The sequence below is a fragment of the Canis aureus genome, chromosome 3 (assembly GCF_053574225.1).
Source record: "Canis aureus isolate CA01 chromosome 3, VMU_Caureus_v.1.0, whole genome shotgun sequence".
NCBI classification, from domain to species: Eukaryota; Metazoa; Chordata; class Mammalia; order Carnivora; family Canidae; genus Canis; species Canis aureus.
The window spans coordinates 21,110,501-21,136,852 of record NC_135613.1 but is presented as its reverse complement, the minus strand read 5'-3'; the positions used below and the strand labels follow the sequence as shown (position 1 = coordinate 21,136,852).

The window sequence follows — 26,352 nt, the reverse complement described above, 5'->3', positions numbered from 1 at the left end:
TGCACCAGGAGCTCGACGTGGGATTCGATCCCGGGTCTCCAGGATCGCGCCCTGGGCCAAAGGCAGGCGCTAAACCACTGCCACCCAGGGATCCCATGTCAAATGTTTTTATTGATTGCTAAGGAAACTTGAATTAGATTGCTTTACGTATTGTGTGGATTTCTATTTAAACCAATATTGACACTGCATTTAGTTCCGGTGTCTTTTTCTGCCTTAGCTGAGCAAGTTGACCTACCTCAGGGTGCTCAGAATCACCCTTCCCTTGAAAACCAGCCCTTTACATTTTCTGTCCAGTAGGGGGCGAGAGCAGCAACGAATAGAAAGAGAACAGCCGCTAGAGGGGAAATCCAGGCAAGGTGCTCCCTCCAGTGATGCTGAGCAGTGGAGTCTATTCGGGATGGGAGCCACTTTCCTGGGGCGTTGGGTGGTGGTGGTGGTGGTTTACTCAATATGTTCTGAATAGATAATGCATTCACATGGCTCAGGAATGGGATGGAATAAATAGGATGGCATTTGGTGAAATCTCCCTTCTATCCCCTTCCTTGTGCCTGGTTTCCAGCCATCACAGTTGTGGCTGTTATTTTTCTCTTGTGTGCATTTCCAAAGGTTTTTATGCATGTATAAACAAATAGAAATATCTATTCACACCCCCAATTTTACCCAAGTGGTAGCAACTTCAAAAGGTATGCTGAACATTTTGTTCTGTGCGTTGCTTTGCGTGCTCATGATGTATTTGATAGAATGTTCCACATTAGTCCACAGAAAAGCCACCCCCCAGCTTCCCCTCCCCCATCTCTCTTTCACAGCTGCCTTGGTTCTCCTTGGCAGGCCTGTGTCATTATCTATTTCTCTAGTCCTCCTATTGATGGGCACTCAGGTTGCTCCTAACCTCCTGCTACTGGAAATAAAGCTCAGTGAATAACCTTGAAAAGAATTACACACATGTGAGCCTGAGTATAGCAGTGGTTGCAGCCCCAGCTGGCAGCAGAACCACCTAGGGGGACCTTTAAATATTCCAACCCCCAGGCCACACCTCAGCTCAATTACATCAGAATCTCTGAGTGTGAGGCCAGGGCATCGAGGTAACTCCAGTGTTCAGCCAGCCTGGGCACCACTGACCTCCAGGGGAACTTGACAGGTCAAGAGCACAGAGACTTATAAATTTGCTGGATATCACCACCTCCACTGGGGGTGTTGCCCACCTGCACTCTCCCACCGGCAAGGGAGAGCCTGGGTCTTCCTAATCTCACTGTAAAGTAGGCTTGTCAAACTTTGATCTTTGCCGACCTACTAATTTATTTTGAAGGTATCTCAGTCCTGCCTTATTTTGGGCTGAGAGTGAACATATGTTTAAGAGCCATTTGGTCTGTCCGGTGGTGGCCCTTGCCCATTTTGTTTTTGTTTTTGTTTCAGATTGGCTTCTTTATATATAGGCAACATGAATTCTTTGTGATTTGGGTTACAAATACTTCGTACTGCTTAGTGTTTTGTTTTTATGCTTTGCATGAGATCCTTTTTAAATTTTTTCTTAAAGAAGACTTCTTACATGTTGGAATGTATCCATCTCTTGTTCTAACTTCTGGACTTTGAGTCATGGCTAAAGGACCTTTCCCACTCCAGACTTGTGAAAAGAGCTTCCCATATTTTTCTTCCATAACTTCTGTGGTTTCCTTTATTCCCATTTAAATCTTTGATGCTTTTGGATTTATCCTGATTAATGGGTGTGAGGTACGAATCTATTCTTGCTTTTCATTCCAATGGCCAGTTGTATCATTACCTTTATCAAGGAGTAAGATAAAAACTGCTTTGGGCTGCTTCAAAACAGAATTTGTTTTTGTCTTTTTATTTATAGCAACACCTGCTCCTATTTTTCTCAGAATGTGATCGGATCCACCTACCCATTTACTCACCCACTGGTTTATTGATCCTTTGTTTGCCACTGCAAATTTTATTATTAATTGAACAGCATCCCTGACTTTTTGGATTTCTGTTTAGGATTTATCTTAATTACTTAATAACCAACAATGATCTTTTACTGAATATCCAATATATTTTTTCTATGTATGTTTCAATTAAACCATAGATAAACCCATGATGATAGTACTAGTTTTATCACATTTGAGGAAAGTAGTGTCAGAGTATTTGAGGCTTGCTCAAGGGCTCACAGTTAGGAACTGGTGGGGCTGGGTGTAAAGCCTGGTTTCCGGTCTAGCCTTTTTACCTGCCTTAACACTGTAAGTGGTCTTTGTGGAATGGCAGGATAAAGAATGAAGAAGTGAGTCAGTGAGGGAGGAAGACAGTGAGTCAGCTCTTGCACTCAGAGGAACCCAAAGGGGGAGATAAGACGTGAATGCAAATAACCAGAATACAAAGTAAACAGTGATCCCACCAGCCTTTTGGAAGCCATCCACTTTGTATCCCCTCCTATTTGAAATGCTTAATTCTTTCCAATTCCTCCCCACCTAGAAACCAGAGTCAAATGCTGGGGTGGGGGCAGTCTCCTTTGGTTGACTGCATGAAGTCACCCACTTGGAGGTCCCCCCTCTTCTGTTGGAGGCATAGAGATCTGCAGTTCCACATATTGGGCTGTGGGGGGAGGGAGGAGGAGGAATAAGGAGGATGGAGAGGCAAGGAGGGAGGAGGGGGAAAAGAGGGGGAGAGGAGAAGGGGGAGGGAAGGAGAGGAAGGAAGAGGAAAAGAGGAGGGGGAGAGGAGGAGGAGGAAGGGGGAGACAGGAGGGGGAGGGAAGAGGAGGAGGGAGAAGGGGGAAGGGAGGAGGAATAAGGAGGAGGGAGAGGCAAGGAGGGAGGAGGGGGAAAAGAAGAGGGGGAGAGGAGGAGGGGGAGGGAAGGAGAGGAAGGGAGGGAAGAGGAAAAGAGGAGGGGGAGAGGAGGAGGGGGAGGGAGACAAAGAGAGGAAGGAAGGAGGGGGAGGAAGAGGAGGGAGGGAGGAGGGGAAAGGGAGGAGGAATAAGGAGGAGGGAGAGGCAAGGAGTGGGAGAGAAGTGGAGGGGGAAGAAGGGAGGAAGGAGGAGGAAGGGAGGAGGGGAGGAGGGGGAAGGGATGCTCAAGAACTGAGCTTGAGGAGGAAGGGACAGGAAGGAAGGAGATGTGGTTGGTGTTGGAGATGATGGGGAGAGGAAAAAAGGAAGAGTGAAGGGTAAGAGAGGAAGGGAGGGAGGTAAGAGAAGAGGAGGCAGAGGGGTTAGGGAAGTGGGAGGAGCAAGGAGGGGGAGGGAAGGAGAGGTGGAGGGAGGGATAAAGAGGGGGAGACGCAAGGAAGGGGAGGAGGGAGAGGGAGTAGAGAAGGGTGAGGGAAAGGAGAAAGAGGGCTTGGGGAGGAGGAAATGGGGGGAGGGGGAGCCCGGCAGGGGGCTGGGAGGGAGGAGGGGAAGGAGGAGCCGAAAGCCCCGCCTCCAGTTGCGCAACCCGCTCGGGCTGGGATTGGTCGTCGGCGAGCCGGGACGCCCCGCCCCCGCGGCCCGGCGGCCAATGGGCAGAGGGGGGCGTGGCGGGGCCGCCTGGGTCCGGGCGCGCGGTCGGTGCGCCCTCGGAGCAGCCGCCGCGCCCGCCGCCGCCGCCGCAGCCGCCCGCGCCCCGCTCCCCGCGCCCCGCGCCCCGCGCCGCCGCCCTCCGCGTCCCCGCCGCGCTCCGATCCCTGCGGCCGGCCCGGGGCGCGCTCGGTCGCTCGGGGCAGGGTGTCCCCGCTGCGGGCCTGCGGCGATGGCCACCAAGATCGACAAGGAGGCTTGCCGGGAGGCGTACAACCTGGTGCGCGACGACGGCTCGGCCGTCATCTGGTGAGGAGCTGCCCCGGTCGCCGAGCCCCGCGCCCAGCCGCCCGGTGCCCCGAGGCCCGGGTGCGCCCAGCCGTCGGGGGCGGGACGGCCCTAAGCCAGGACAGCGCGGCGAGCCCGCCCTGCACCCGGCCCGAGCATCTTCGCGGCTGTCCTGCCGGGGGCTCGCGCCGTGCAGCTGCCCTCCCTGATCTGTGTGTGTGTGTGTTCTCCTCCCAATCCAAAGGGTGACTTTTAAGTATGACGGCTCCACCATCGTCCCCGGGGACCAGGGAGCGGACTATCAGGACTTCATCCAGCAGTGCACAGGTAGGGAAACGCGCCTTCTGCGGGGAATTCCTCATCTTTTGGGAAATCGTCTACGCAAGGGGCGGGGGTGGTGAGGAGCTGCAGAGGCCAAACTGGGAGGAGCCTGGACTGGACACCCCCGGTGCCTCTGGCGCTGGAGGGACCAGACTTGAGGGTTTGAAAGCCTCACAAAGTGTGGCCCTCCCTGGACATCCAGAGCCACCAGAGGTGACCACTTGACTCCGGTGCCCCACGCTGCGCTCTCCAGAAGAGACAGCTCCTCTGCCCCCCCCCCCCCCCCCCCGCCCCGCGGGTCACTGGGTTTTTTTTTTTTTTCCCCAAGGGTCAACTCAGTGTAGTTCCAACTTTGTGTTCAGCGTCCCCCACCACCCCCTTTCATCTGCCAGTGAGCCGAAATAAAAACAATGCTGGTGCTTATTGCAGGAGAAAGAAACTGTCAGCTACATCCTCCCTTCTCCCAAGATCATTGTCAGTGTGCTGGTTATATGTGTGTTGTTGGTTTTTTTTTGTTTTTTTGTTTTTTTGATTTGTAGAACATACAGCCAGGTGCGATAGACAACACTCCCTCTGATGCCACTTACATGAAACTGTAGAAAAGGCAAAGCTGATCTGCGGTGTGAAAAGTCAGAATGGTGATCCCATTTCGGAGTAGATAGCCACTGGCTGGGAGGGGCCCACAGAAGGCGGAGGGGTGCTGGAAACCTCTCGTGTTTCCATCTGGGAGGTGGGTACATGTGTCCATATGTAAGAAATCATCAAGCAAGATATTTAGGATTTGTAAACTAACTGCACTTCCCCGGGGTGTGTGAAGCCATCGAAAGAAAAGAACACATGGCGTATGTAACCACAGACCCCTTATTAGAGGCAAAAGGCTCAGCCTCCGTGGTAATAGGACCCTTCAGAGCCAAGATTGGAGAATGAACTCTCTCCAGGTCCCTAGTTTTAAAACAGATGTGCAGACAAAGGCAGCAGAGCCTTGAGGATAGGGCAGGGACCCTGCCTGAGTCAGCAAGGTGGGTTTGAATCACCGAGTGGCCCCTTCCTAGCTGTGTAGTTTGGGGCAAGTTACCTAACCTCTCAGGGCCTTGGTTTCCTTACCTGTAATCTTGGAAGGCTGTTGGAGGACGACGGGTGACTCAGTGCGTGGAGAACGCTCAGGACGGTACCAATGCGAAACTACATGGTCGGTCATTTGTGAAATAACTAAAAAAGGTACGAAATTGTGCCATGGCTTATGTGACTGCTCCTTTCCCTATCTGTTTCCTTAACCAAGTGATTTTTGTGCATTTAGACCAATTGAAAGAATATTTATGAAGTGTCTGCTATGGGCTGGGTGGTACGAAGGTTTGGTTTTGTTTTTTAATGTTCTCCCAATTAAAATGTGTCCCTGACAGCTGCCTCTCAATAGGCAGTCACTCATTGCTTTTGTAAAGGGTAGGCTTAAAATATCAGATGTGTAAAGTACGATAACAACTCACACGTAGGTGTGGAGAGTCGATGGCTCTGGATTTGAACTCAGGCCCCTGACTCAGGAGCCCTGCATCTCAGCCATCCCTACCCTTCCTCCGCTTGTGGCGAATGCTTCGGCAAGTAGAGTAAATGCAGACTCTTGGCTTTTCCCCTAGATGGTGCACATCTAGGAGTTTCAGCAGTATTTTTTGCCTTGTCGGATCTGAGGCTTTGTCTCACAGGCCAGCTTCCCTCCTCGCTGAACTCAAGGACAGAAAACTAGCAGTTTCTTTCCTCCTCCTGACCATCCATCACACACCCCCTCCCCCTACCAGACTGGGTTTTGCTTCTAAAGCTATTGTTCTCACCACCAAGTAGAAGAAGGTGACCCAGGGATGAAAGAGCATCCTGTCAATAGAATAGATTCTGAACAGATGCTCTTGGCCATTGGGCGAAGCTGGAAGGGCTTGGTGCGGTCAGAGAAGACTTCCTTCCTCCCTTGGGCTTTGCAGGGGGTGGGGAGGGGGGTGTTCCTCTGACCCTCCCCCCAACAGGCAGGGATGGGAGTGCCTGGCAGGGGAACTAAAAATGCTTTCCCTGCTGTGTGTTGATCTTATGAATGGGCTGTGGGATCTGAAGGCTCCGTCTGTTTTGGCTGGAAATCTGCCTGCCTTCCCCGGCCATCTGTTGGACAAATGTATAGACGAGTTATGGCTGCTGGGTCTGTTCTTGTTCCTCTCGGAAAAACTCCTTGTTCCTTCCCCCAGCCATGTCCTCATAACCCAGTGACAAAGGACTCAGCACGCGACTAGTAGCTTGATATACATAAGTCTCTGAGCTTGGCGTGCCTTGTCTCCATCACTGAGATCGTTCCCCTTCCACAGATGAGTGCACCGAGGCCCAGAGAAGTTAAGTGAGGTGCCTGCAATCACACAGCTAGGACGCAGCAGAGCTGGGGCTTGGATCCAGGCGGCTCAAAGGCCCGTATCCTCAGCCTCCTCTCTCTCAGAAAGTGGGCTTAGATTATTAATTTTTTAAGTTTTATTTATTTAAGTAATCTTGACACCCCATGTGGGGCTCAAACTCACGATCCTGAGATCAAGAGTTGCTCGCTCTTCCGACCCAGCCAGCCAGGCGCCCCGGAAGTGGTTTACGTTCTCATGCCCAAGCCATGAGGCTTCTGCAGTGGTGCAGCAGGTTCTGGTCAGGCCACAGGAAGTTGTCTGCAGGTTACAGAAGACATGCTCGCCCACTTAGGGAGGGCTCATTCCCAGGCAGGTGTCCTGACCAGCCTGTGGGGCCCATGCCACGAGGACAGGCTCCCACTGTGGCCCAGCCCTCCTGTTTCCAAACCTCTAATAAGGTGTGCGGGGGACTGGAAGCCAGAACCAGCACCTGGTCCCTCCCTCCCTTGGCACTGGGGGCGGGAAGTTCCTTCTGGGCTTTCTCTCTTCCCTGACAGCCCCTCTTCTGGCCTTCTTTCTGACACACCCTGGTTTCCCACGCCTGTGCGCTGCCTAAGCTTCTCCTGCTCGTCTCTCCTCGCTCCTGGGCCTGGCCTCTCCTTGTCCACTGCAGCTGCTTTCTGGAAGGTCACTCATCTTCCTGTTTCTCCTGGCAGGATTTGGAGCTCTCTGTGCTCTGTGCTGGCTCTTCTGGCGCTGGATGCACCTGGCCCCCTCCTTCTGCACTCCCTGCTCCATCACCACCTCCACACTTGGCTTCTTGCCCCACACCTCAGTCCGTGGGAGATGGTCAGAGAACTTGCAGGTGCAGAGGGAGAAACAACCTCATGCAGATTAGCTTGAGCAAAATGGCAGTATGTAGCTTCCATGGTTAGAAAGCCCGGGGGAAGTACTAGCTGCAGGTGAGGCTGCCCAAAGCTCTGCCTTTTTCCTTATTGCTCTTCTTGGGGACATGGGCATGTTCTCCCCAAGTGATAATGCAGATGGCCACCAGCCGGCCCAGCTTCCCCCTCCCTGGTGGGGAGAGGGAGACCCTTTGCCAATGACTTCAGCAGAAGTTTCCAGACTGACACTTTTTGCTTGCCCTGGCGGGGTTCATGTGCCCGTCCTGGACCAGGCAGTGGGACTCCGGCTGGTTAGGCCTGAATCAGTGCCCACCCCTGGGAGTGTGGGAGGGACGGCCTCACCCAAACCAGGAGACAAAGTTGGGGACAGTGGCTTCTTAAGGGAAGAGCAGCAGTGCGCATGTCGGGAGGCAGGCATGCTACTTCCAGAAGAGGCACAAACCTGTAACACAGGTCCGTTGCCCTTTGGTTCCTGCCCCTTCCTGCAGCAATCTCTTAGCCCTTGGTGTTTCTTGTCTTATATCCACTCTAGTTCCATCACTGGAGTCACTCTGCCTAAAGCCATCTCTAACTGAGTCACTCCACTGCTCCTTACCCTTCTCTGGCTCCCCTCTGCCCATGGAATTTGTCACAGGCTGTCCGCTTGGCATTCCAGGCAGTTTGTCCCCACCTGCACACTTCCTGGCCATACCTTTCTCTGTGCACCTGCAGGCTGATACCTTTGGGCCTTTGGTTTTGGAAGTTCCCTTCAGGTAGAGTTCCCTCCTCCCCATCTCTGCCCCCAACCAGCCCGGTGTAATGTCTTCTTTATTTCAACAGCCCAGAGTTAGAAAAGCTCTTGAGTCACATCCCAACTATGTCTCTTGGGTGCTTTGTGACCTTGGGCAAGAACATCTCTTTCTCTATGCCTCAGTTTTCTAATCTGTAAAATGGGCATCCTGGCAGTGCCTACCTCTGACAGTGACTGGGAGTGTTAGCTGAAATAGCACGTTTAAAATAAGAGCATAGGTCCCTGATGCACAGGGCTGTGGTTACTGTTACTTTTCGTTATTTTTGCTCTTTTTTTTTTAAGATTTTTTTTTTAATTTATTCATGAGAGACACAGAGAGAGGCAGACACACAGGCAGTGGGAGAAGCAGGCTCCATGCAGGGAGCCAGACGTGGGACTCGATCCTGGGTCTCCAGGATCACGCCCTGAGCTGAAGGCGGTGCTAAACTGCTGAGCCAACCAGGCATCCCTATTTTTGCTCTTGTAACTCTTAGGATGATATTGTACTTTCTGTTCTAAGCTCTCCCTGCACACCCTGGCCCAGTGCTCAGTAGGCAGACAGCTCCTGATTAGCCCCAGGAGGCGCCCAACCCCAGGTTGGCAAGCAGTAGGTGTTCAGCCCCATGTGGGTGTGCGTTAGACCTTTGGCCTGGACCTGCATGCAGTAGGTGCTCAGTACATAAACACATACTGAACAAGAGGTGGTCAACACAGTGGTTAAAGGTTTAGGCTGTGTTGGATGGCCTGGGTTCCAAGTCTAGTCAGTCGTGTGACCTGGAGCAGGTGAATGAGCACCTGCTCATCCTTCGCTATAACATGGTCATTTGGAGGGTTAAGGAAGCAATTCCACGGTGCCGAGGATACAGTAAGTGCTCCTGAAGTGTTAGTTACAGTGGTTGTCATCTCACTGGTGGAATTTAATTGATGTGGAAGTAGAGTGTGTGGGCTGAGCACCAGAAAGGTGGTAGGGTAAAGAAATGATGGGGAGGAAACAGGTATGGAGCTGTGCCAGGGGACCACTGGTGCCTTCAGGAGTCAGGAGGAGCCGTTTGCCAGGCCGACTGGACCCCTGATCGCTCGGATTGCAGCAGAAAGAGCTTACAAGTCATGTATATGTGACTGGCAGTGGCTCGCACTGTCTCTGAAATCACGTTTGTTTTTGCACTTTACAAATAATACGTGTTCCTAGTAGAATATTGAAAAAGCAAGACTAAATGAAAAGAGAATAGAAACTGGATATAGTTCAAATAAAGTTTTTCCTCTAAGAAATTGGTTCACTAATTCATTTGCTCAGTTTTTCATTCATCCACCCTTCCTCCCTCGCTTCCTCCTTCTTTCCTTCCCTCCTCTCCTCCCTCTTGTCATATATATATAAGTGCTCCTCTGCAAGGTACCGTTCTAGGCACTGAGGATAAATAGAGAAACAGAGAAAGCCCCTGTCCTCAGGGAGCTGATGTTTTATTGTCATTGCCCTGCCTCTCAAATGGCTACATAGTGTTCTCTCATACAAATGTAACATTGTTTAGCCAATTTTTTGTTGATGGACCCCAAAGCTCTCTGTTGCAAGCAGTTCTGTTTTGGAAAGAATCCAAGCACCTGGGAATGAATCCAGTTTTCTGTTGGTGTATATTTTAGAGCCGATCGGAGCATCCGTGGTAGAGCCAGGGTGTCTTGCCTTGACTCAGAGCCTTGATGCACTGTGTGACCTTGGGCAAGTCTCCCAGATTTTGTTTCCTCCTCTGTAAGATGGGGGTAATGATTGCACGTAATGCACAGCATTGTTGTGAGGATAAGTTGACATGATACGTATAAAGCTTGTAGGGCAGCTCCTGGTATAAAGTCATTGATCAAAACTATGGTTATGGGATCCCTGGGTGGCGCAGCGGTTTGGCGCCTGCCTTGGGCCCAGGGCGCGATCCTGGAGACCCAGGATCGAATCCCACGTCAGGCTCCCGGTGCATGGAGCCTGCTTCTCCCTCTGCCTGTGTCTCTGCCTCTCTCTCTCTCTCTGTGTGACTATCATAAATAAATAAAAACAAAAAACTATGGTTGTTGTTAACATATCACCTTCTTTTTTTTAAAGATTTTATTTATTTATTTATTTATTTATTTATTTATTTATTTATTAATATTTATTTATTTATTTATGATAGACATAGAGAGAAAGAGAGGCAGAGATACAGGAGGAGGGAGAAGCAGGCTCCATGCCGGGAGCCTGACACGGGACTCGATCCTGGGACTCCAGGATCGCGCCCTGGGCCAAAGGCAGGCGCCAAACCGCTTAGCCACCCAGGGATCCCTTATTTATTTATTCATGAGAATACACACACATACACACACACAGAGAGAGAGAAAGAGCGCGCGCGCACGCGCGCGCGAGAGAGAGAGAGAGAGAGAGAGAGAGAGAGAGGCAGAGACACAGGCAGAAGCAGGCTCCATGCAGGGAGCCCAAGGTGGGACTCCATCCTGGGTCTCCAGGATCACGCTCTGGGCTGAAGGTGGCGCTAAACCGCTGAGCCACCCGGGCTGCCCAACATATCACCTTCTTGAGAGGGTGTTGATGTTGTACTTCAGTGGATATGTTGAAATAGACTTGGTGTGTGAAGTGGTTACCAAAAATGTGCGTTCATGGAGGACAGTGTCAGCACGAAGCTTGGTTGGCATGGATGCCCTGTGATGTTGACTAGATGGTGCTCTGGGTACAGATGGTATTCCCATGATGCTTTCTTGAGCCTGGAGTCTTCAGCTCAAAACATCGCTCACAGAGAAAAGTGAGCTTTGATATTTTTGTCTGTTTAGCATCCTATCTTTGGCGTGGGGGTGGGGGGCCTTTCTTATTTTGTTATAATTCTGCTCAGCCAATGTAGTTCCAGTGAAACTGACTTGACTCCACACTGCCCTAGAAGGCATACAACCGAGACCTGGCCAGTCAGATGAGCCATGCCCTCTGTTGACTGATTGGTTCTGGGTTGGGCCCTTGTGACTCAAGTCAAGCCAATCAGCTCTAGCCTGGATACTTTGGACAGAGTTGCTGGGAGACCCTTCTTTGGGATTAAGACCTGTAAGTGTAAGGAAGGGCTGCAGCTTACAGGATGCATGTACCATGTGGAGAGACAATCTGTGTGAGAACTCAGGAACAGAGCTAGAGATGGGGAGTGGGGCCCGGAGGGTGTGGCTTAAACTTGGGTCTACCCATTCCTGGAGCTGTGTCCTGAGGCCATTTGCTTTCAGAACCAGTTAAAATTTCCTTTAAAAAAATTAAAAAAAATTAATTTAAATTCAATCTGCCAGCATAGAGTAAAATTTCTTTTTCTCAAGCCAGTTTGAGTAGGTTCTTTATCATTTTCATCTAAAGGAGCTGCAGCCTGTAGCTCCCCAGGGGAGATGAGATGGGTGGAAGAATTTAAGGGAGGAGAATCCAGGTTGAGCAAGGAATTCAAAAGCTCTCATAGGAGAATTGGATGGGGAATCTGGAGATGTGTCTTAGGGGACCTGAGTGTTGTCTTTGGTGTTTGAGGGGCTGCTTTGTAAAAAGCATGCATGCCTTCTGTGTTCCTACACCCACCCCGACCCCATGTGGTAGAATAAGAGCAAATGGTAGAAATTTCAGGAATTGGTTTTGGGTTCACTTGAGAAAGAACTGTCCTCAAGTTAGAATTAGGAGGTATGTCAGGAGAAGTCAAGTTAGAATGGGAGGTATGTCAGGAGAAGCTGCCCGGCCACTTGACATAGATGTTGAAGAAAGGGGCCATCTTTGACCTTCCACTCTCCTCCTCTCTCACAGCTCCCTTCTCTGGTCTGTTCTACTCTCAGGGGAGAGAAAAAGAATCCAGTGTTTACTATTAAAGAATATATGATTTGGGGCGCCTGGGTGGCCCAGTCAGTTAAGCATTTGACTCTCTATTTCGGCTCAGGTCATGATCTCAGGACCCTGAGATTAAGTCTTGCATTGGGCTCCACTCTCAGCAGGGAGTCTGCTTGAGGATTCTCTCTCCCTCGCCTGCTGTCCCTCGCTATCCCCCATTCATGCACTCTCTCTCAAATAAATAAATCTTAAAAAAAAAAAAAAAAAGGAAAGGAAAGATGATTTACTCTGACCCTTGCTCAAGAATAGTAAGGCAGACTTTATTTAGGGGGACTGTGTGAGGGTCCACTACAGTGGAGGTGTGCATAGGGGAGAGGGATCTGAATACCTAGGAGAAGAAGTATGAATTTATAGACCAGGAGCCAGGGAGCAAGATGGCGGTCAGTGGATGAAGAGTCACCGAGAGGAAATGTCCAGACTGAGGGGAGATTCTAGCTGAACTGACCTAACAGAATTCTTGTTGCAGGTGGGCTGGTGATCACACATCACCTGGGGGGCGATGGAAGATAAGGAACCTGATTCGATATAAAGGTTGATCAGATAGGGAGGATGGGGTATCTGGTTGAACCAATTTAGTGGGATTCTTGTTGAAACTGGATAATGCCCAGATGAATGCAGAAGTCCAAAAGTTGAGACCTTGTTGGAAAAGATCTCAGAAGACCACATGAAAATTTGGTCAAGGACAGACTCTTGGCTTGCCAAAAGAAGAGGGATGAGGATGCAAATAGAGAAATCCATGTGTCCATGGCCTCTGCATGTGTAGCTGTACAACACACATACAATTGGCGGTCGATTTATCATGTTGTTTTGTCCTTGGATTTTTTTTACCCTAGTGGTCTACACAAATATAGATTTTGGGAATTTGAGAGAGAAGGTCAGGAGAGATACTGTCTAAGGAGTCTAAGGAAATATGAGGTCAAAGGAAGCTTGAAATCTGTGACAGTGTTTTGAACGTTGTCAAGTGCTAAGCAGTTTGTCAGTCCATGCTTTCAACATACCTTGATTGAGCACCTTCTCCATCCCAGGGACAATGCTGAGTTACGATTTTTAAGTAGCACCCTAACGCTATGGAGCCATTACCTTCATAGTTTTCTGCAACATTCAGTGTCCCATTGCCTTCTTACCCCACACATCTGTTGCTGGGAGGTCTCAAGCTGCATTGCATTGCTTTGCTTCTTTGTGTCATAAGATGCATGGGCTTTGTGAGAGCTCATTTGGATTGCCTCCTGGGTGATATTGGTACTTGCTTCTGAGTTTGTGGTCTTTCCCTTCCATGGGGAAGGCTGCTACTTGTCCATCTTCCTGGTAAGAGTGTGTCCCTGGTTCAGAAAGAGTGTTCACTTACGTGAATTAAAGTGAATTTTTGCTTCTTGAATATCCTTGGGAGTTAATGCAAACTCTTTGAAAGTATTGCATGTGGATTGAATCCAGTGTTCCCTCCCCTAGCCCCAACTCCTATCATTCCTTCACCTTGTTACATTCTGGTGCCCCCCCCCACACACACACACCTAAAACATGGAACCCTACGTGTGGGTCTTCGGTAATTTTGTTTACCAAAATTAGTGGCCATTTCTTTGCCTTTTTTCCACTTTACATCCCTCCAGCATTTGTCGATAAGCACAAGTCATTGAAAACACACTTTTCCTTCCCTCTGCTTCCCCTGCAAACTCACATACTTCTCCTTTTACGCCCCTCAACTCTCTCATTCTCACTTCCTGCTGCCACTTCTCCTTTCTGTTCCTGCTGCATAAGTGTGGGTGTTTCCCATGGCTCTGCCCTTGATCGTGGATTTTCCTTCTCCAGGAAATTTGTTGAGTACCTGCTATGTGCCGAGTATTCAATGAGCTTGTGGCCCAGGCCAGAGGCAGCTTTCTAAATCTCACATCAGTTGGTATCAACTCTTCTCCCTTTAGAACATTTGGTGGGTCTTGCCCATAAGGTCCAAATGCCTAGAGATGACACAGAGTGCCCCATGAGCCCTCTGCCTCATGTCCCCGATACACAGGGTTCTGACCTCATGGATGCTCAGATGCCCATATAGGTACTTTGCATGTATTATTACATCTAGTGTTTTGTTTTTTTTTTATCCATGAGGATAAAATGTGTAAGGAGTTTAAGTAATAGTTATTCTATTTTACTGATGAGGAATCTGACTATTTCCTTGGAGAGTCAAAGTGGCTTGCTCAAGATGGTATAGTAAGTGGATAAACTGGACTTTGAACCCAGATCTGTGTCCAAGGTGCCCAGCTTCCCCCCTGTACTCTGCTGCCCTGCCCTCCTCTTTCCTTATGGCTTGGGGACCATCTTCCCTGTCTCTGCACTGTCCTCATCCACTTTGCCTTCCTGGAGGACTTCTATACATCCATCAAGGCCCAGTGTAAATGTCCCCTCCATTCAGATGCCCTCCTTGCCTTTGTGATGCTCACCACATCATACTGTGGTCCTGTGTATCTGTTTCTTCAGCTCCAGGGCAAGGCCCTGGAGAGAGGAACTCTGGCTCTGGTGGTGGCATCCTTGGTGGTGAACCCCCACCCATCATGGTTAACCAGCCCCAATCTCTTTTCCCCCAGGGTGTGTCGCTCCCTTATGTGGGCCCAAGTTATGGGCTCCAGTGCTTAGCAACTCCTCAAGTCATGCCTGTTGTCTGACTCTCCTGCTGGAGTCTGAGCTCCTCTGATAGAACCCTTGTCTGTTCGATTTTGTGTGGTACCCTCAGCACCTGGCACAGCACCTGGCATCCTCCCACAGATGCTTGTCCAGTAGATGAATGAATGACAGTCCCTGAGACATTTGGGAGCTGAGCTTTCCCCTGGAAGGCATGCTGTCCCCCTGCCGACAGAGCAGCCTGGTGGCCTGAATGGACGTCTGCAGGTGCCAAGGCCCCCTGGCCCCTGCCTCTGCCAGGATGTCCTGCCCCAGGGCCGCTGTAGGACTGCATTCCTCACCCACCTAATTTTGTGTTTGGCTTTTCAGATTCAGATCAGTGGCCTCAGTAAGGGCAGGTCCCCAGAGGCCTGTGTCTGAGCCGATGGCAGGGCTATTCCCTCAGCACTTCATATTTCATTTCATCTGTGCATTTTGAAATCAACTTGCAAACCAAATCATTCTGATGATGATCCAAATCAACCTGATTTGGTTCTGGACTTAGTTCATGGTCAGCGATAACATTTTTCCTTTGCCTTCTGTAACAATTTCCCCCAAACTTAGTGGCTTGAGGTAATGTAATTTTATCATCTTACAGCTCTGGAGGTCACAAGTCCAAAAATCTGTTTCCCAGGCTAAAATCAAGGTGTCGGCAGGGGCGTGTTCCTCCTGGGGGCTCGAGGGGAGAAATCTGTGTCCTGGCCTTCCCCAGCTGTTAGAGGCACCTGTGTCCCTTGGCTCATGGCCGCTCCTCCACCTTCAAAGCCATTTAGAGTGTGTTGAGGTCTTCTCATGATGCCCTTTCTCTGGTTCTGATTCTCCTGCCTCTGTCTTCCCCACGTGGAGATGGTCGTGATTACAGTAGGCCCACGTGGATCACCCGGGGTGATCTCCCCACATCCAGATCCTCAACAATCATATCTGCAAAGACCTGTGTGCTGTATCAGGTGACACCATCACAGGTTCTAGAGATTAGGATGGGGACATCTGTGGGGGCCACTATTCTGCCAACCACGGTGACCTGATGATTTCATTTAATCTACACTGTGGCCCAGTTTGGTAGGCCTTGTAATCCCCACTTCATAGATGGAAAAACTGAGGCTCAGAGATGTGAAGACACTGGCCCAAGGCTGCACAGAGGCCCAGCTCTGCCGCTCCTCTTCTGCCTGTGTTCCTGGCCACCACTCCTGACACTTGCTTCCCTACACTTGCAACTGAAATTCTTTAAAAACAAGGAGGGAAGGGGCGCCTGGACGGCACAGTCAGTTGAGCGTCCGACTCTTGATTTTGGCTCTCAGGTCATGATCTCGGGGTGTCCTGGGATCGAGCCCTGCATGGTCAGGCTCCAGGTTCAACAGGGAGTCTGCTTGAGGATTTTCCTTCTGCCCCTCCACCCTAAAATAAATAAATCTTTTTTAAAAATAAATGAAACAAAGAGGGAAAACCACGGGCAATCTCTTTTCTCCCCACCCCCAGTTTTATCGAGAAATAACTGGTGTACATCACTATCAGTGGAAGGCGGACAGCATGATGGTTTGATTCATGGATACTGTGAAGTGATCCCCACGGTGGGTTTTCTGTATAACCCATCATCTGATGTACATACAATAAGGAGAAAGAAAAGACATTTCTTGTTGTGATGAGAACTCTTAGGATCTATGCTCATGATAGCTTTCCACAAGCTCTTTTCTTGAATGCTAAGGGACAGACCTGAGGCCCGTGTCTCTGGCTGGTGGCACATTTGTGTGAAGACGCAGCTCAGAGGTAATTTATCTGCCTTCCTGGAAGTGGCAAATCTGGGGTGGCCTCTGATGAGCAAGCCCATAATTCAAATGTCTCTATCCTTCCCAGGGTGCAATTCTGACTTTACTACTTTTGTCTGAAAGGATGTGTCTGGGAGGTCATCTGATCTGACCTGGAAATAGTTTTCATTCCTTTTTTGGCTATAGTTCTACTCCGACTATAGACTGGAATGTATTGTTCACAGTTTGCAAGTAAAGGAAGGTGCCACCTCAGGCAGGCCAGCAGGGTCCCCTCTGGGTCATGCTGGGCTTCTGGGGAGGGATGAGAAGAGCCAGGCTCTGAGCAACCCCTGTGTGAGCCCCCTTGTCCAACAGAGGAGGGTCTGTGTTCACTCCCATGAGTCATGCAGCCCTGAATGGGAAGCCACTTGCTCTGTGGTCGATTTTGCAGAACCTACTGCCATGTGTCTCAGTCTGAGAAAGTAGCTCACTCTCTTCTTTGGTGACTTGCCAGTACCTATCCAACAAATGTAAATCGAAGACCTACTAAGTGACAGCCTCTCTGGGTGCTGGTGATCTAAGCCACAGAGCTTGCATTGTTTTGGGGGTGCAGGGACAGACAATAGACAAGCTGGAAAATTAGATAACTCAGGGACAAGTGCCATAAAGAAAATAAAATAAAACAATGGCCTGGACATAGACTGCAGGGGGGCCACCATCACCCAGGGTGGCCATAGGAGGCCTAAAGAAGAAGTGACACTGTGATAAGACCTGTCCAAGAAGGAGGTGGACACTCGGGTACCTGGGTGAAGAGTGGGCTCAGCAAAAGGCAAGGCCCTCCAATCATACATCGGGTAACAGCCTCATGTCCAGAATATATAAAGAGCTCTTATAACTCAATAATAACAAGACAATTAAAAAAAATGGGAAAGTGAATTTGAACAGACTTTCTCCCAAGAAGATGTACAGATGGCTAATAAACAAATGAAAAGATGTTCAGTGGGGTGCCTGGGTGGCTCAGTCGGTTAAGCATCTGCCTTTGGCTTGGGTCATGATCCCGGGGTTGTGGGATCGAGTCTTGCCTCAGGCTCCCTGCCCAGTGGGGATTCTGCTTCTCTCTCTCCCTCTTTTCCTCCCCCTGCTTGTACTCTCTTTCACACACACACTCTGTCTCTCTCAAATACATAAATAAAATCTTTAAAAAAAAAGATACTCAACATCATTATTAGGGAGATGCAAATCAAACAGTTAAGAGATATCACTTCACACACACGAGGAGGCTATGTTGAGGATGTAGAGAATTGGAATCCTCATGCATTGCTGGTGGGGAAGGAAAATGTTGGCACCGCTGTGGAGGACGGTTTGGCAGTTCCTAAAAAGTTTAAGCCTAGCAAGTTCACTCTGTAGTGTTTACCCAAGAGAAATGAAAACATGTGTCTGCACGAAAACCTGTATATGAACGTTCACAGCAGCATTATTCACAATAGACAAAAAAGTGGAAACCACCCAAATGACCATCACCTGATGGAGGACAGGCTTCACGGGTCTGGACCATCACTGGATGGAGGACAGACTAAATGTGTCTCTCCATATGCTGGGATATTATTCAGCCACAAAAGGAATGCAGTACTGATCCATGCTATGGCCTGGATGATCCATGAAGACATAGGCCAAGTGAAAGAAGCTGGACACCAAAGGTACATATTGTATGACTCCATGTATTCATAGTTCCAGAACAAGTCTGTGGAGATAGAAAGCAGAGTGGTTGCCAGGGTGGGGACAGGGGAGGAAGAGTGACCACTAGTAGGTATCAGGTCTCCTTTTGGGGATGATGAAACGTTTTGGAATTAGACCTTGTGATGATATTAAAAACCAATTTATTGTACACCTAACAAGGTGCGTACCTTTTTATGGTCTGTAGACGATGTCTCAGTTTTTACAATGCATAGAGGAAAGCGGGTGGGTGGGGCAACAGAAATCCGTCAGAAATGGGTACTTGGGAAACGTGGGGGTTCTGTCTTGAATATTCGTACGGGTTAATAAATAAGTGAATGAATAAAAGCAAAACGAGTCAGCTGCAACTGCACTGGAAGACTTGAAGACTGCAGCGTACAGCCGGGGGGATGAAAACCATGTGTGAGGGGATCCCTGGGTGGCTCAGCGGTTTGGCGCCTGCCTTCGGCCCAGGTCGTGATCCTGGAGACCCGGGATCGAGTCCCACGTCTGGCTCCCTGCATGGAGCCTGCTTCTCCCTTTGCCTGTGTCTCTGCCTCTCTCTCTCTCTGTGTTGACTATCATAAAAAAAAAAAAATTAAACACTTACTTTACACACAGTAATAGTAAGCCGGTTATATGCTCCTCTAGCCTGTGGCAAGTCAGAAGTAGAGAGAAGGGCTGGTAAAGGAAGGCATTCAGACTTGCCCCCCAGGAACTATTGGAGTTCTGTCAGAGTCTCTCCCCTAAGTTGTTAACATGAGCCCCTTTGTCCTTATCCTGTTAGCTGGGCGAACTCTAAGTCATCCTTCAAGACCCAGATCAAACATCACCTCCTCTGTGAAGCCTCCTTGATCACCACTCCCAGGAGGAATGAATTTCCTTCTCTCTTTGATGTTCCCATTTGCCCTGCGATAACTTGTTGCTCTGGCGCTAACTACAGTGTAATAGCTCAAGTGTAATTGTACTTGGTTTTTAAAAAAATTTTTTTAAAGATTTATTTATTTATTCATGAGAGACACAGACTGAGAGAGAGGCAGAGACACAGACAGAGAGAGAAGCAGGCTCCATGCAGGGAGCCCAAAGTGGGACTCGATCCAGGATCCCACGATCACCACCTGAGCCGAAGGCAGGCGCTCAACCGCTGAGCCACTGAGGTGTCCCTACTCTTCATTTTTGTTTGCCAGGCTAGATTGTGTACCTTTTGAGGGTAGGGATTGTGTCTTATCCAGCAGAGCCCCCACGGCACAGACTGTTACTAAGTGTTTGTCAAATGACGGTCTGATGGCAGTGGAAGACGCCACAACACGAACACAGGGCCGCACGTGACAGGGGAGTTTTGTGCTTGGAAAGTCAGATACCTCAGTGTCCCCAGGGTGTCCCACTATGGGTGCCTGAGTCCTGGACTCTACCTGGGGGACTGGCTGTGGCCTCTGTTCTCTAAGCAGAAGGTAGAGGCGGGTGTAACACGCTGACTTCCATTTAAGGAAGTAAAAGTCACCATCAAAAAAAAAAAAAAAAAAAAAGAGTTCTGGTGCTTTGTCACTGGGGGAGAGCCTTCAGCTACCCGGATAATTTGGGTATCCAGATCAGTCCAGTCCCTGAGGGTCCTCCTGAACTAATCATCTTGCGTTTCCTCTGGCTATCCTGTACTCCATTTTCTCGTGTTCTCTGTCAAAGTAGGAAGCTGGGTCATTCGCATTTAATGAAAGTGCAGCGAGTAAGGAATCGCTGGCGAAGTCCACCGCGTGGAGGGACCGGGCCACACACATCCACCTGCACGCGTACTGTGGCCTCAGATGCGGGAGGAACTGGCTCCTGGCAGCCGCAGGTCTCCGTCCCTTCCCCGGGGCGCCCAACGAGCCCCCTCTGTCCTCGGAGTCCCAGGGAGAACCCTTTCCACTTCCCAGGCCCCGGTCTGCAGCTGCCTGGCTCCCCCCACCGTGAACAGCCCACTGGAAGGGAGGGCTGCTGTGGCTCCGGTCCACTGTCCAGTTGTCCCCTCGCCCTGGGGCAGCAGGATGTCAGAATTCTTTCTCATTTCCTGTCATATCCGCTCCAGGGAGCTCGCTTGGTGGAAGCTGACAGCTCAGCTTTTTGGTGTGTGGGTTGTTTTCTTCCTTACTGAACCTTGTTTGCATAACTTCTTAGGGAGTCTATATAAGGTAAGGTCAGCTTTAGAGCAAGCTGCAATCATGTCGTGCTCTGGGGCAATTTCCTCCCTGATTCTCCTTCTCCTTTCTTTTTTCTTGCTCTGAAGTTCACTACTAGGGGGAAATTATGAAATGATATGCCCTCTCTGGCTCTGTGTTGGCCAGCAGACATGTAGTGGTGCCTACTATGGGCCTGGTGCTGTGGGATATAACAACGACCAGATGGATGTGAAAGTAGCTAAATAGACCAATAGGACATGCAGCAGAATGGGTACTTGGGTGGTTAACTAGGTGCTGGGACCCTCATTTTTGCTTCTTTATACTTCTGATTATTCTTCACATTGTGTTTTGGTGTGAAATGAGAAAAAAAAATTGTTTGAAGCATTTATAAAGAATTGAGTCTTCTCTGGATTTTGTACTTTTCTGGCCAGGGCTGGCTTCAAGGAGAGTTGGATGGGAAGACTAGGGTCCCTTTTGGGAGAAGATGGGGCCCTTGGTCAGTGTGGACCTTGCGTCGAGGTCACTCTGGTGAGAATGTTGGGTAGGGTGGTCAGAATCTGCCCCTCGGTGTTTACCTGAGCCAAGGGGGATTTCAAGTTGGTGGGGAGGGCTGGGAGAGTCCTTGGGAACTTGGTGGAGATTCTGTGCCATTCGCAGTTTTTGGGAAAATATGGAGTGACTCATTCTGTGGCCATGGGGATCCCAGTGAAGTCTGACTTCTTTCCTTCCTCTGTGCCCATGCCCTGTGTGGTCCTCTCCTCTCTTCATGTTTCCCCCACACCTGCCTTGTCCTAAGTGCTTAGCATCAACTCCTGGTCCTCCTGCCATTCCCTGTCTTGCTTCTGAATCCCTCCTGCCAGGCCAGCCCTAGACAGAGCTCAGGAGGAGGTGGTGAGGGGTCAATGGGAGAGAAAGGAGGGAAATGCAGGGTGGAGTACAGGGTGAGAGGAGAGCCCAAGGCAAGGAGGGTTTTATGAAAGGAACAGTGCAAAGTGACCACAGTGACTTTCTGGGTGCTTCCTTTGTACTGGGCCACACCCACAGACTTGGCAATGGCAGCTCATGTTGTGTATTAACTTGCTTAGTAAATGAAGGCAAAGACCTTGAAGAGAGAAATAGGACATGGAACTGGGTAGACCTTGCCTGGTGTTTAGTCCTGAGCTGGCCGGGCTGTACGGCTGTGGGGGCTATTGCACACCACAAGGCCTCACAGACTGCCTAGAGGCTCAAGGTCTTTTGAGAGTGGGGTGTATTCATGCCGTGTGAGGGCCATCTTTTCATGACTAAGACTCTTGCTGGGTGGGAAGGGGCAGGTGTTTACAGCCCCAACTTGGGGATGAGGCCTGATGTGTGTGGTTGGCCTGGACTCTGAGCTCATGCACTGTCCAGAAGGCAATGGGGAATGGCACTGACAGTCCTCACGGATGGGGCTCTGGCCTTGCTTTGTCTCAGGTTGACGTCTCCTCTGAGATGGGACCTATGTGATCTCATCCTGCATTTGGGAATCCTTTTCAGTGATGCATCGTGTCTGATGGCTGATCTGGAGGTGACAGAAAGGACCCCTGCTACCCAGGGCCATGGCTCAGTGGCTCTGTCCTCTTCCTTGGGCCTTGGGATTTGAGCAGAGGGAGAGTCTTGGGGGGACAGTCCTGATGGTCTATGGTGCTGAGATTCTCAGGGGTCATGTCTGGATGCCTCTGAGTCTGTAAATTCTGATATTTGAGAAGCCAGGCCATACAGGAAACTCCTTTTCATGATCACTTCCTCAAAATAAAAGAAGCATGGGTGGGAAGGAAGGGGGTGGGCTGAACTTGTGGCACTTCAGCTTTTCTGCCTTGGAGACCTTCATCTTACCCCTCTCCTGCTGAGGCGGGTGCGAGTTCTCCTCTCCTTCACCCTCCGCCTCCCTGGTGGTTCTCAAGCTTTAGAGGCACCCGAATCCCCCAGGGGTGAGGCTTCCCAGAGCTTGTGAATCAGCAGGTCTGGGGTGGATCCCAAGCAGCCACATTCCCGTGGTTTCCTGGGGGACGCTGACGCTGCTGGTCCCAGGCTCTGCTCTGGGAACGGCTCTCAACTCACCCAGTGCTCCAGCGGGCAGGGAAAGTGTTGTCTGCTGCCTTACCCCTTTAGCTCTCTGAGCCTCGGTTCCTTTGGCTGTGAAATGGGCCCAGGAGCAGCACCAACCTCATAGAGAGCTTGGGATGAAGAAATGTGCCAATACGTGTACGCACATAGAGCGGTGCCCAGCATATCATAGGTGCTCAGTAAACGGCTTCAGTTATCCTTAGCACCCTTGCTTGTCTAATCTGCATGACCCAGTGCTTAGCACTGCGCTTGGCACACAGTAGGTCCTCGAGCAATGCTCTGGAAGCAGTGGCGGGAAGACTGTGTGTCTGGGAACGACCCTGCTGTGAAATGCTGAGGAGTAAATGTAAGTGTGGTCAGTGCAGAAAGCCAGCCAAGAGGGAGACGCAGGGAGGCCAGGGAGGCTGTGGTTGGGTATGCCAGGTGGGTGGCACTGGGGTCCCCAGGGCAGTTTTACCGGAGAGGTGGAGACAGAAAGAGCAGTCTTCCCGGGAGCCAAGCCCTACCACATGCCCGTTTTCTGTCATCCTCACGGCCACTTCAGGGCTGTGTAGATGGGGCACTGGGGTGTAGAGCCATGAGTGCACCTGGTCCAGGCCACAGAGCTGGCATGAGGCTGGAAGGCTTCTAGTGGATTCCAGACCTTAGACTCTTAACTTGGATGCTGTGGAGCAGAAGGTTGAAGGTGTACGGCTGAGGGAGCAGCCGGTGTGGCCACCTGTGCAGAGGCCTCTATAGGAGACAGAGCGCTCAGGGGTCTGTCTGCTGTGGGGTGTCTGGGCCCGGCTTCCCCCACCGGGTTTCCCCAGAGCCTCACCCTCAGTTCCCGAGCCTCAGGCTGCAAACATGTGCCATTGGCCCTTGGGACCAAGTGGCACCATGGGGATGATGGCAATGTCAAGTACCCACGTCCTCCTGGCCAGTTTCCATTGTAGTGCACGCATACACACCCCCCCCCATGTGTGCAAGTGCACACACAGGCACACGTGCACACACAAGCACGCACACACGTGCAAGTGCACACATGCGTGCACACACACGTTATACACGTACAGTGAGGCTCTGCTCTGCCTTTCTGTGGGCACACCCACATTTTCCTGTGCGTGAAGCGAGTGCCCGCAGAAGAGGAGGGATGTGGTGCCGCGGCCGCACAGGTGTGTTTTGTCAGCCCCCGTTTGTCCAGAAGAGGGAAGGTGGCCCAACTCATGACTTCGAGCTCCAGCTCCGCCCTGCACCAACCGGTGTGAGGCCACCATGGGCTAAGAGCCCCCTCCGCGGCGAGTGGCGGGGAGAAGCTCCAGGTCCGCGTGGGCAGCTACGAAATGTCGCTCCCGCAGCCCGGCTTTCCCCGGCAGACTCAGCTGACTTCTTGGTGGCCTGCCAAATCGGGAGCCACAAACATTTGTAAGCATAACGTGACTCTTGGATTTTCAAAAACGTCAGCAATCTAGTTGGCCAAACCGTTGCCCAGATAAGCACCCAGCTGCCACCCAGGAAAACAGTCCCTCTTGCCATGATAATGTAAATGACATTGGCCTGCGGCTCTGGAAGGTCCCTAAGGGCCAGGTTCCCCATGTCCTGGGTGTGTGTGTGTGTGTGTGTGTGTGTGTGTGTGTGTGTGAGACTCACTTATTGTGTGTCAAGGTCCTTAGGCCGGGTCTTGGGCTGGTACTTGGGACACACGGTGTGCACCCTTCCCACGTGGAGGCTCAGGCCAGTGATGGGGTGCTCAGGAGCCAGCTGCCATCCCATCCCGGGGACCCAAGCATCCAGCCACCGAGGCGGGGAGGGGGGAATGGAGTGGTTCCCATGGAAACAGGCTGCTGTGCTTTTGCTTGTGTCGCCTTGGTGCGAACAAGTCGGGAGGTACCCGATGTGCGGCCCTGCCTCCCCCTCACATCAAGGCAGCAATTTAATTAAACACCCTGCCACGGCTTCTCGGTTTCCGCCGCGCTGGCTTCCCGCGTGCAGCTGCGAGGCCGGGCTCCCCCACGCTGTCTGCAGCGGCCAGGCGTGGCTGTGTACATTCGGTTCCTCCGACCTGCCGCCTCGTTTCCTGTGCTCACTGCCCACCTGGCAGCTCCGTCCTGTGGTCACGACTTTGGGGACAAGTTCCCACGGTGGCAGGCCGGGCGGGTCACACAGCGATCATATTTCATCCTTGTGGTCAACCAATGAGGGAGGTGGAAAGTCACCCCCAGCTTGGAAGCATCCCAAATGTGCATCAGCAGGTGAATGGATGAGCAGAGCGTGGCCCATCCAGACCCTAGAATATTATTTGGCCAGAAGGGGAATGAGGGGCCAATCATGCCTCGGTGTAGATGAACCTTGACAGCGTGTCGAGCAAAAGAAGCCAGTCACAAAAAGCCACAGATTGTGTTCTCCCATCTGTGTGAAATGTCTCGAATAGGGAGATCCAGAGACACAAAACGGATTAGTGTTGCTAGGGCCGGGCAGAGGGACCTGCAGCATCAGCCTCACAGGGGAGCCACTTAGAAATGCAGGCCGTCAGGGCCCCATCTGGGATCTGTGCACCCTGAATCTGCATTCTAGCCAGATCCCCCCGTGATTCAGATACACGTGAACATTTGAGCAGCACAGCTCTCAGGGGACCTGAGAAATCCTGAAGCCAGTGGCCAAAAGCCCTTTGAGAATGGAAGAGCTGCGCCAAGCAGCTAGCACAAGGTGAGCACCCCACAGCCTTACTGGGCGGCCGTCTTCACTTAGGGATGGTAAGGAGCTCTCCCCAATAATTGCAATTAAAATATGAACTATTTAGGAATTAAGCTGAGTAAGGACATATGATTTCCTCGAAGGAAAGCATAGCATTCTGGTGGAATACAGGAGAGGAGGGAGTTGGGCTCCTGCCGTGCTGCTCTGGGTGTATTCCAGCTCATGGCTCCTCCTTGGGAACAAAGTTTTGGGATGTTTTAACTGAGCACCATGCCCTCTTTTTGCTGTTGACGACAGATGACATCCGGTTGTTTGCCTTCGTACGCTTCACCACCGGGGATGCCATGAGCAAGAGGTCCAAGTTTGCCCTCATCACGTGGATTGGCGAGAATGTCAGCGGGCTGCAGCGAGCTAAAACTGGCACGGACAAGACCCTGGTGAAGGAGGTTGTGCAGGTAATCGGCCTCGTGTTCTTTCTGGGTTGGGGTGGGTCACGTCCCACAAAGGGTCACTGTCCCCAGGGACAGAGTAGGCTGGGGTTGGCTCCTGTGATTTAAGCTGTGTCACATCTCTGGACCACATCTCAGAACCACTGGTGCAATGTTAACCAGAGTTGTTTGCAGGATGCGGGCTGGGGGCAGGTAGCCAAGTTTGTCATCCTGACCACCACATAATGGAAACATGGCAGCTGGGGGTTTACCTTTGAGATGGGACAAGTGGTTCACGAAGAAGAGGGCTGGAAGGGTGACCAAAATGGTGGCCACTACCTACTTGGATCATGGATGATCATGGTTGACTTCCAATGTTGGCCATGAGGATGCAGTGGGAGACTTCGTGCATGGCCTCTCTGTACAGTGCCTGGCACACGGTAGATGCTCAATAGCACTCATTCTCTCTTACTAGATTAGTAGGAAGAGGGGTTTTGTCTCTGAGCTCCTAAAGTTTTACTTAGAGGGCTCTCAATTTCCAAGTGTTTTTCTGGCCTGGGTGTCATAAAAATTGGTACTGTCGGAAACTTCCAATGTGGTTCATTTGGGACTAATGCTTGGGGGTCACGCTGAGAAAAGAAAATCTGAATTCCAGAGAGATAAATCAGGGGAAAATGGAGATGAGGGAGAGTTCTCTCCTTACTACAGGGTTCTCTGTTTTGCAAAAGGGTTCCTCCAAGCCCACAATCAGGAGATGTTTGCCAACAGGTATGGGCTTTCTTTCTGAGAGGATGAACATATTCTTGAATTGACTATGGTGGTGGTTGCTCATATCTGTGACTATGTGAAAAGCCATTGAATTGTAAAAAGCAAAAAGAGAACAAACACAAAAATAGACTGTATGGGACGTGGTATCG

At 50.8% G+C, this 26,352-nt stretch overlaps 1 protein-coding gene across 1 annotated transcript in view; it reads left to right on the top strand.

Annotated features, from left to right (window-relative positions):
* Positions 1 to 3,626: 3,626 nt before the first annotated feature.
* The window catches only part of COTL1 (coactosin like F-actin binding protein 1), a 37,625-nt gene continuing 14,899 nt past the window's right edge, over positions 3,627 to 26,352 (top strand). Inside the window, exons 1-3 of the mRNA XM_077891041.1 lie at positions 3,627 to 3,799; positions 4,023 to 4,105; positions 25,305 to 25,462. Of these exons, the coding sequence (XP_077747167.1) occupies positions 3,723 to 3,799; positions 4,023 to 4,105; positions 25,305 to 25,462 (318 nt within the window). The 5' untranslated portion in view covers positions 3,627 to 3,722. The remainder of the gene's footprint in view (positions 3,800 to 4,022; positions 4,106 to 25,304; positions 25,463 to 26,352) is intronic.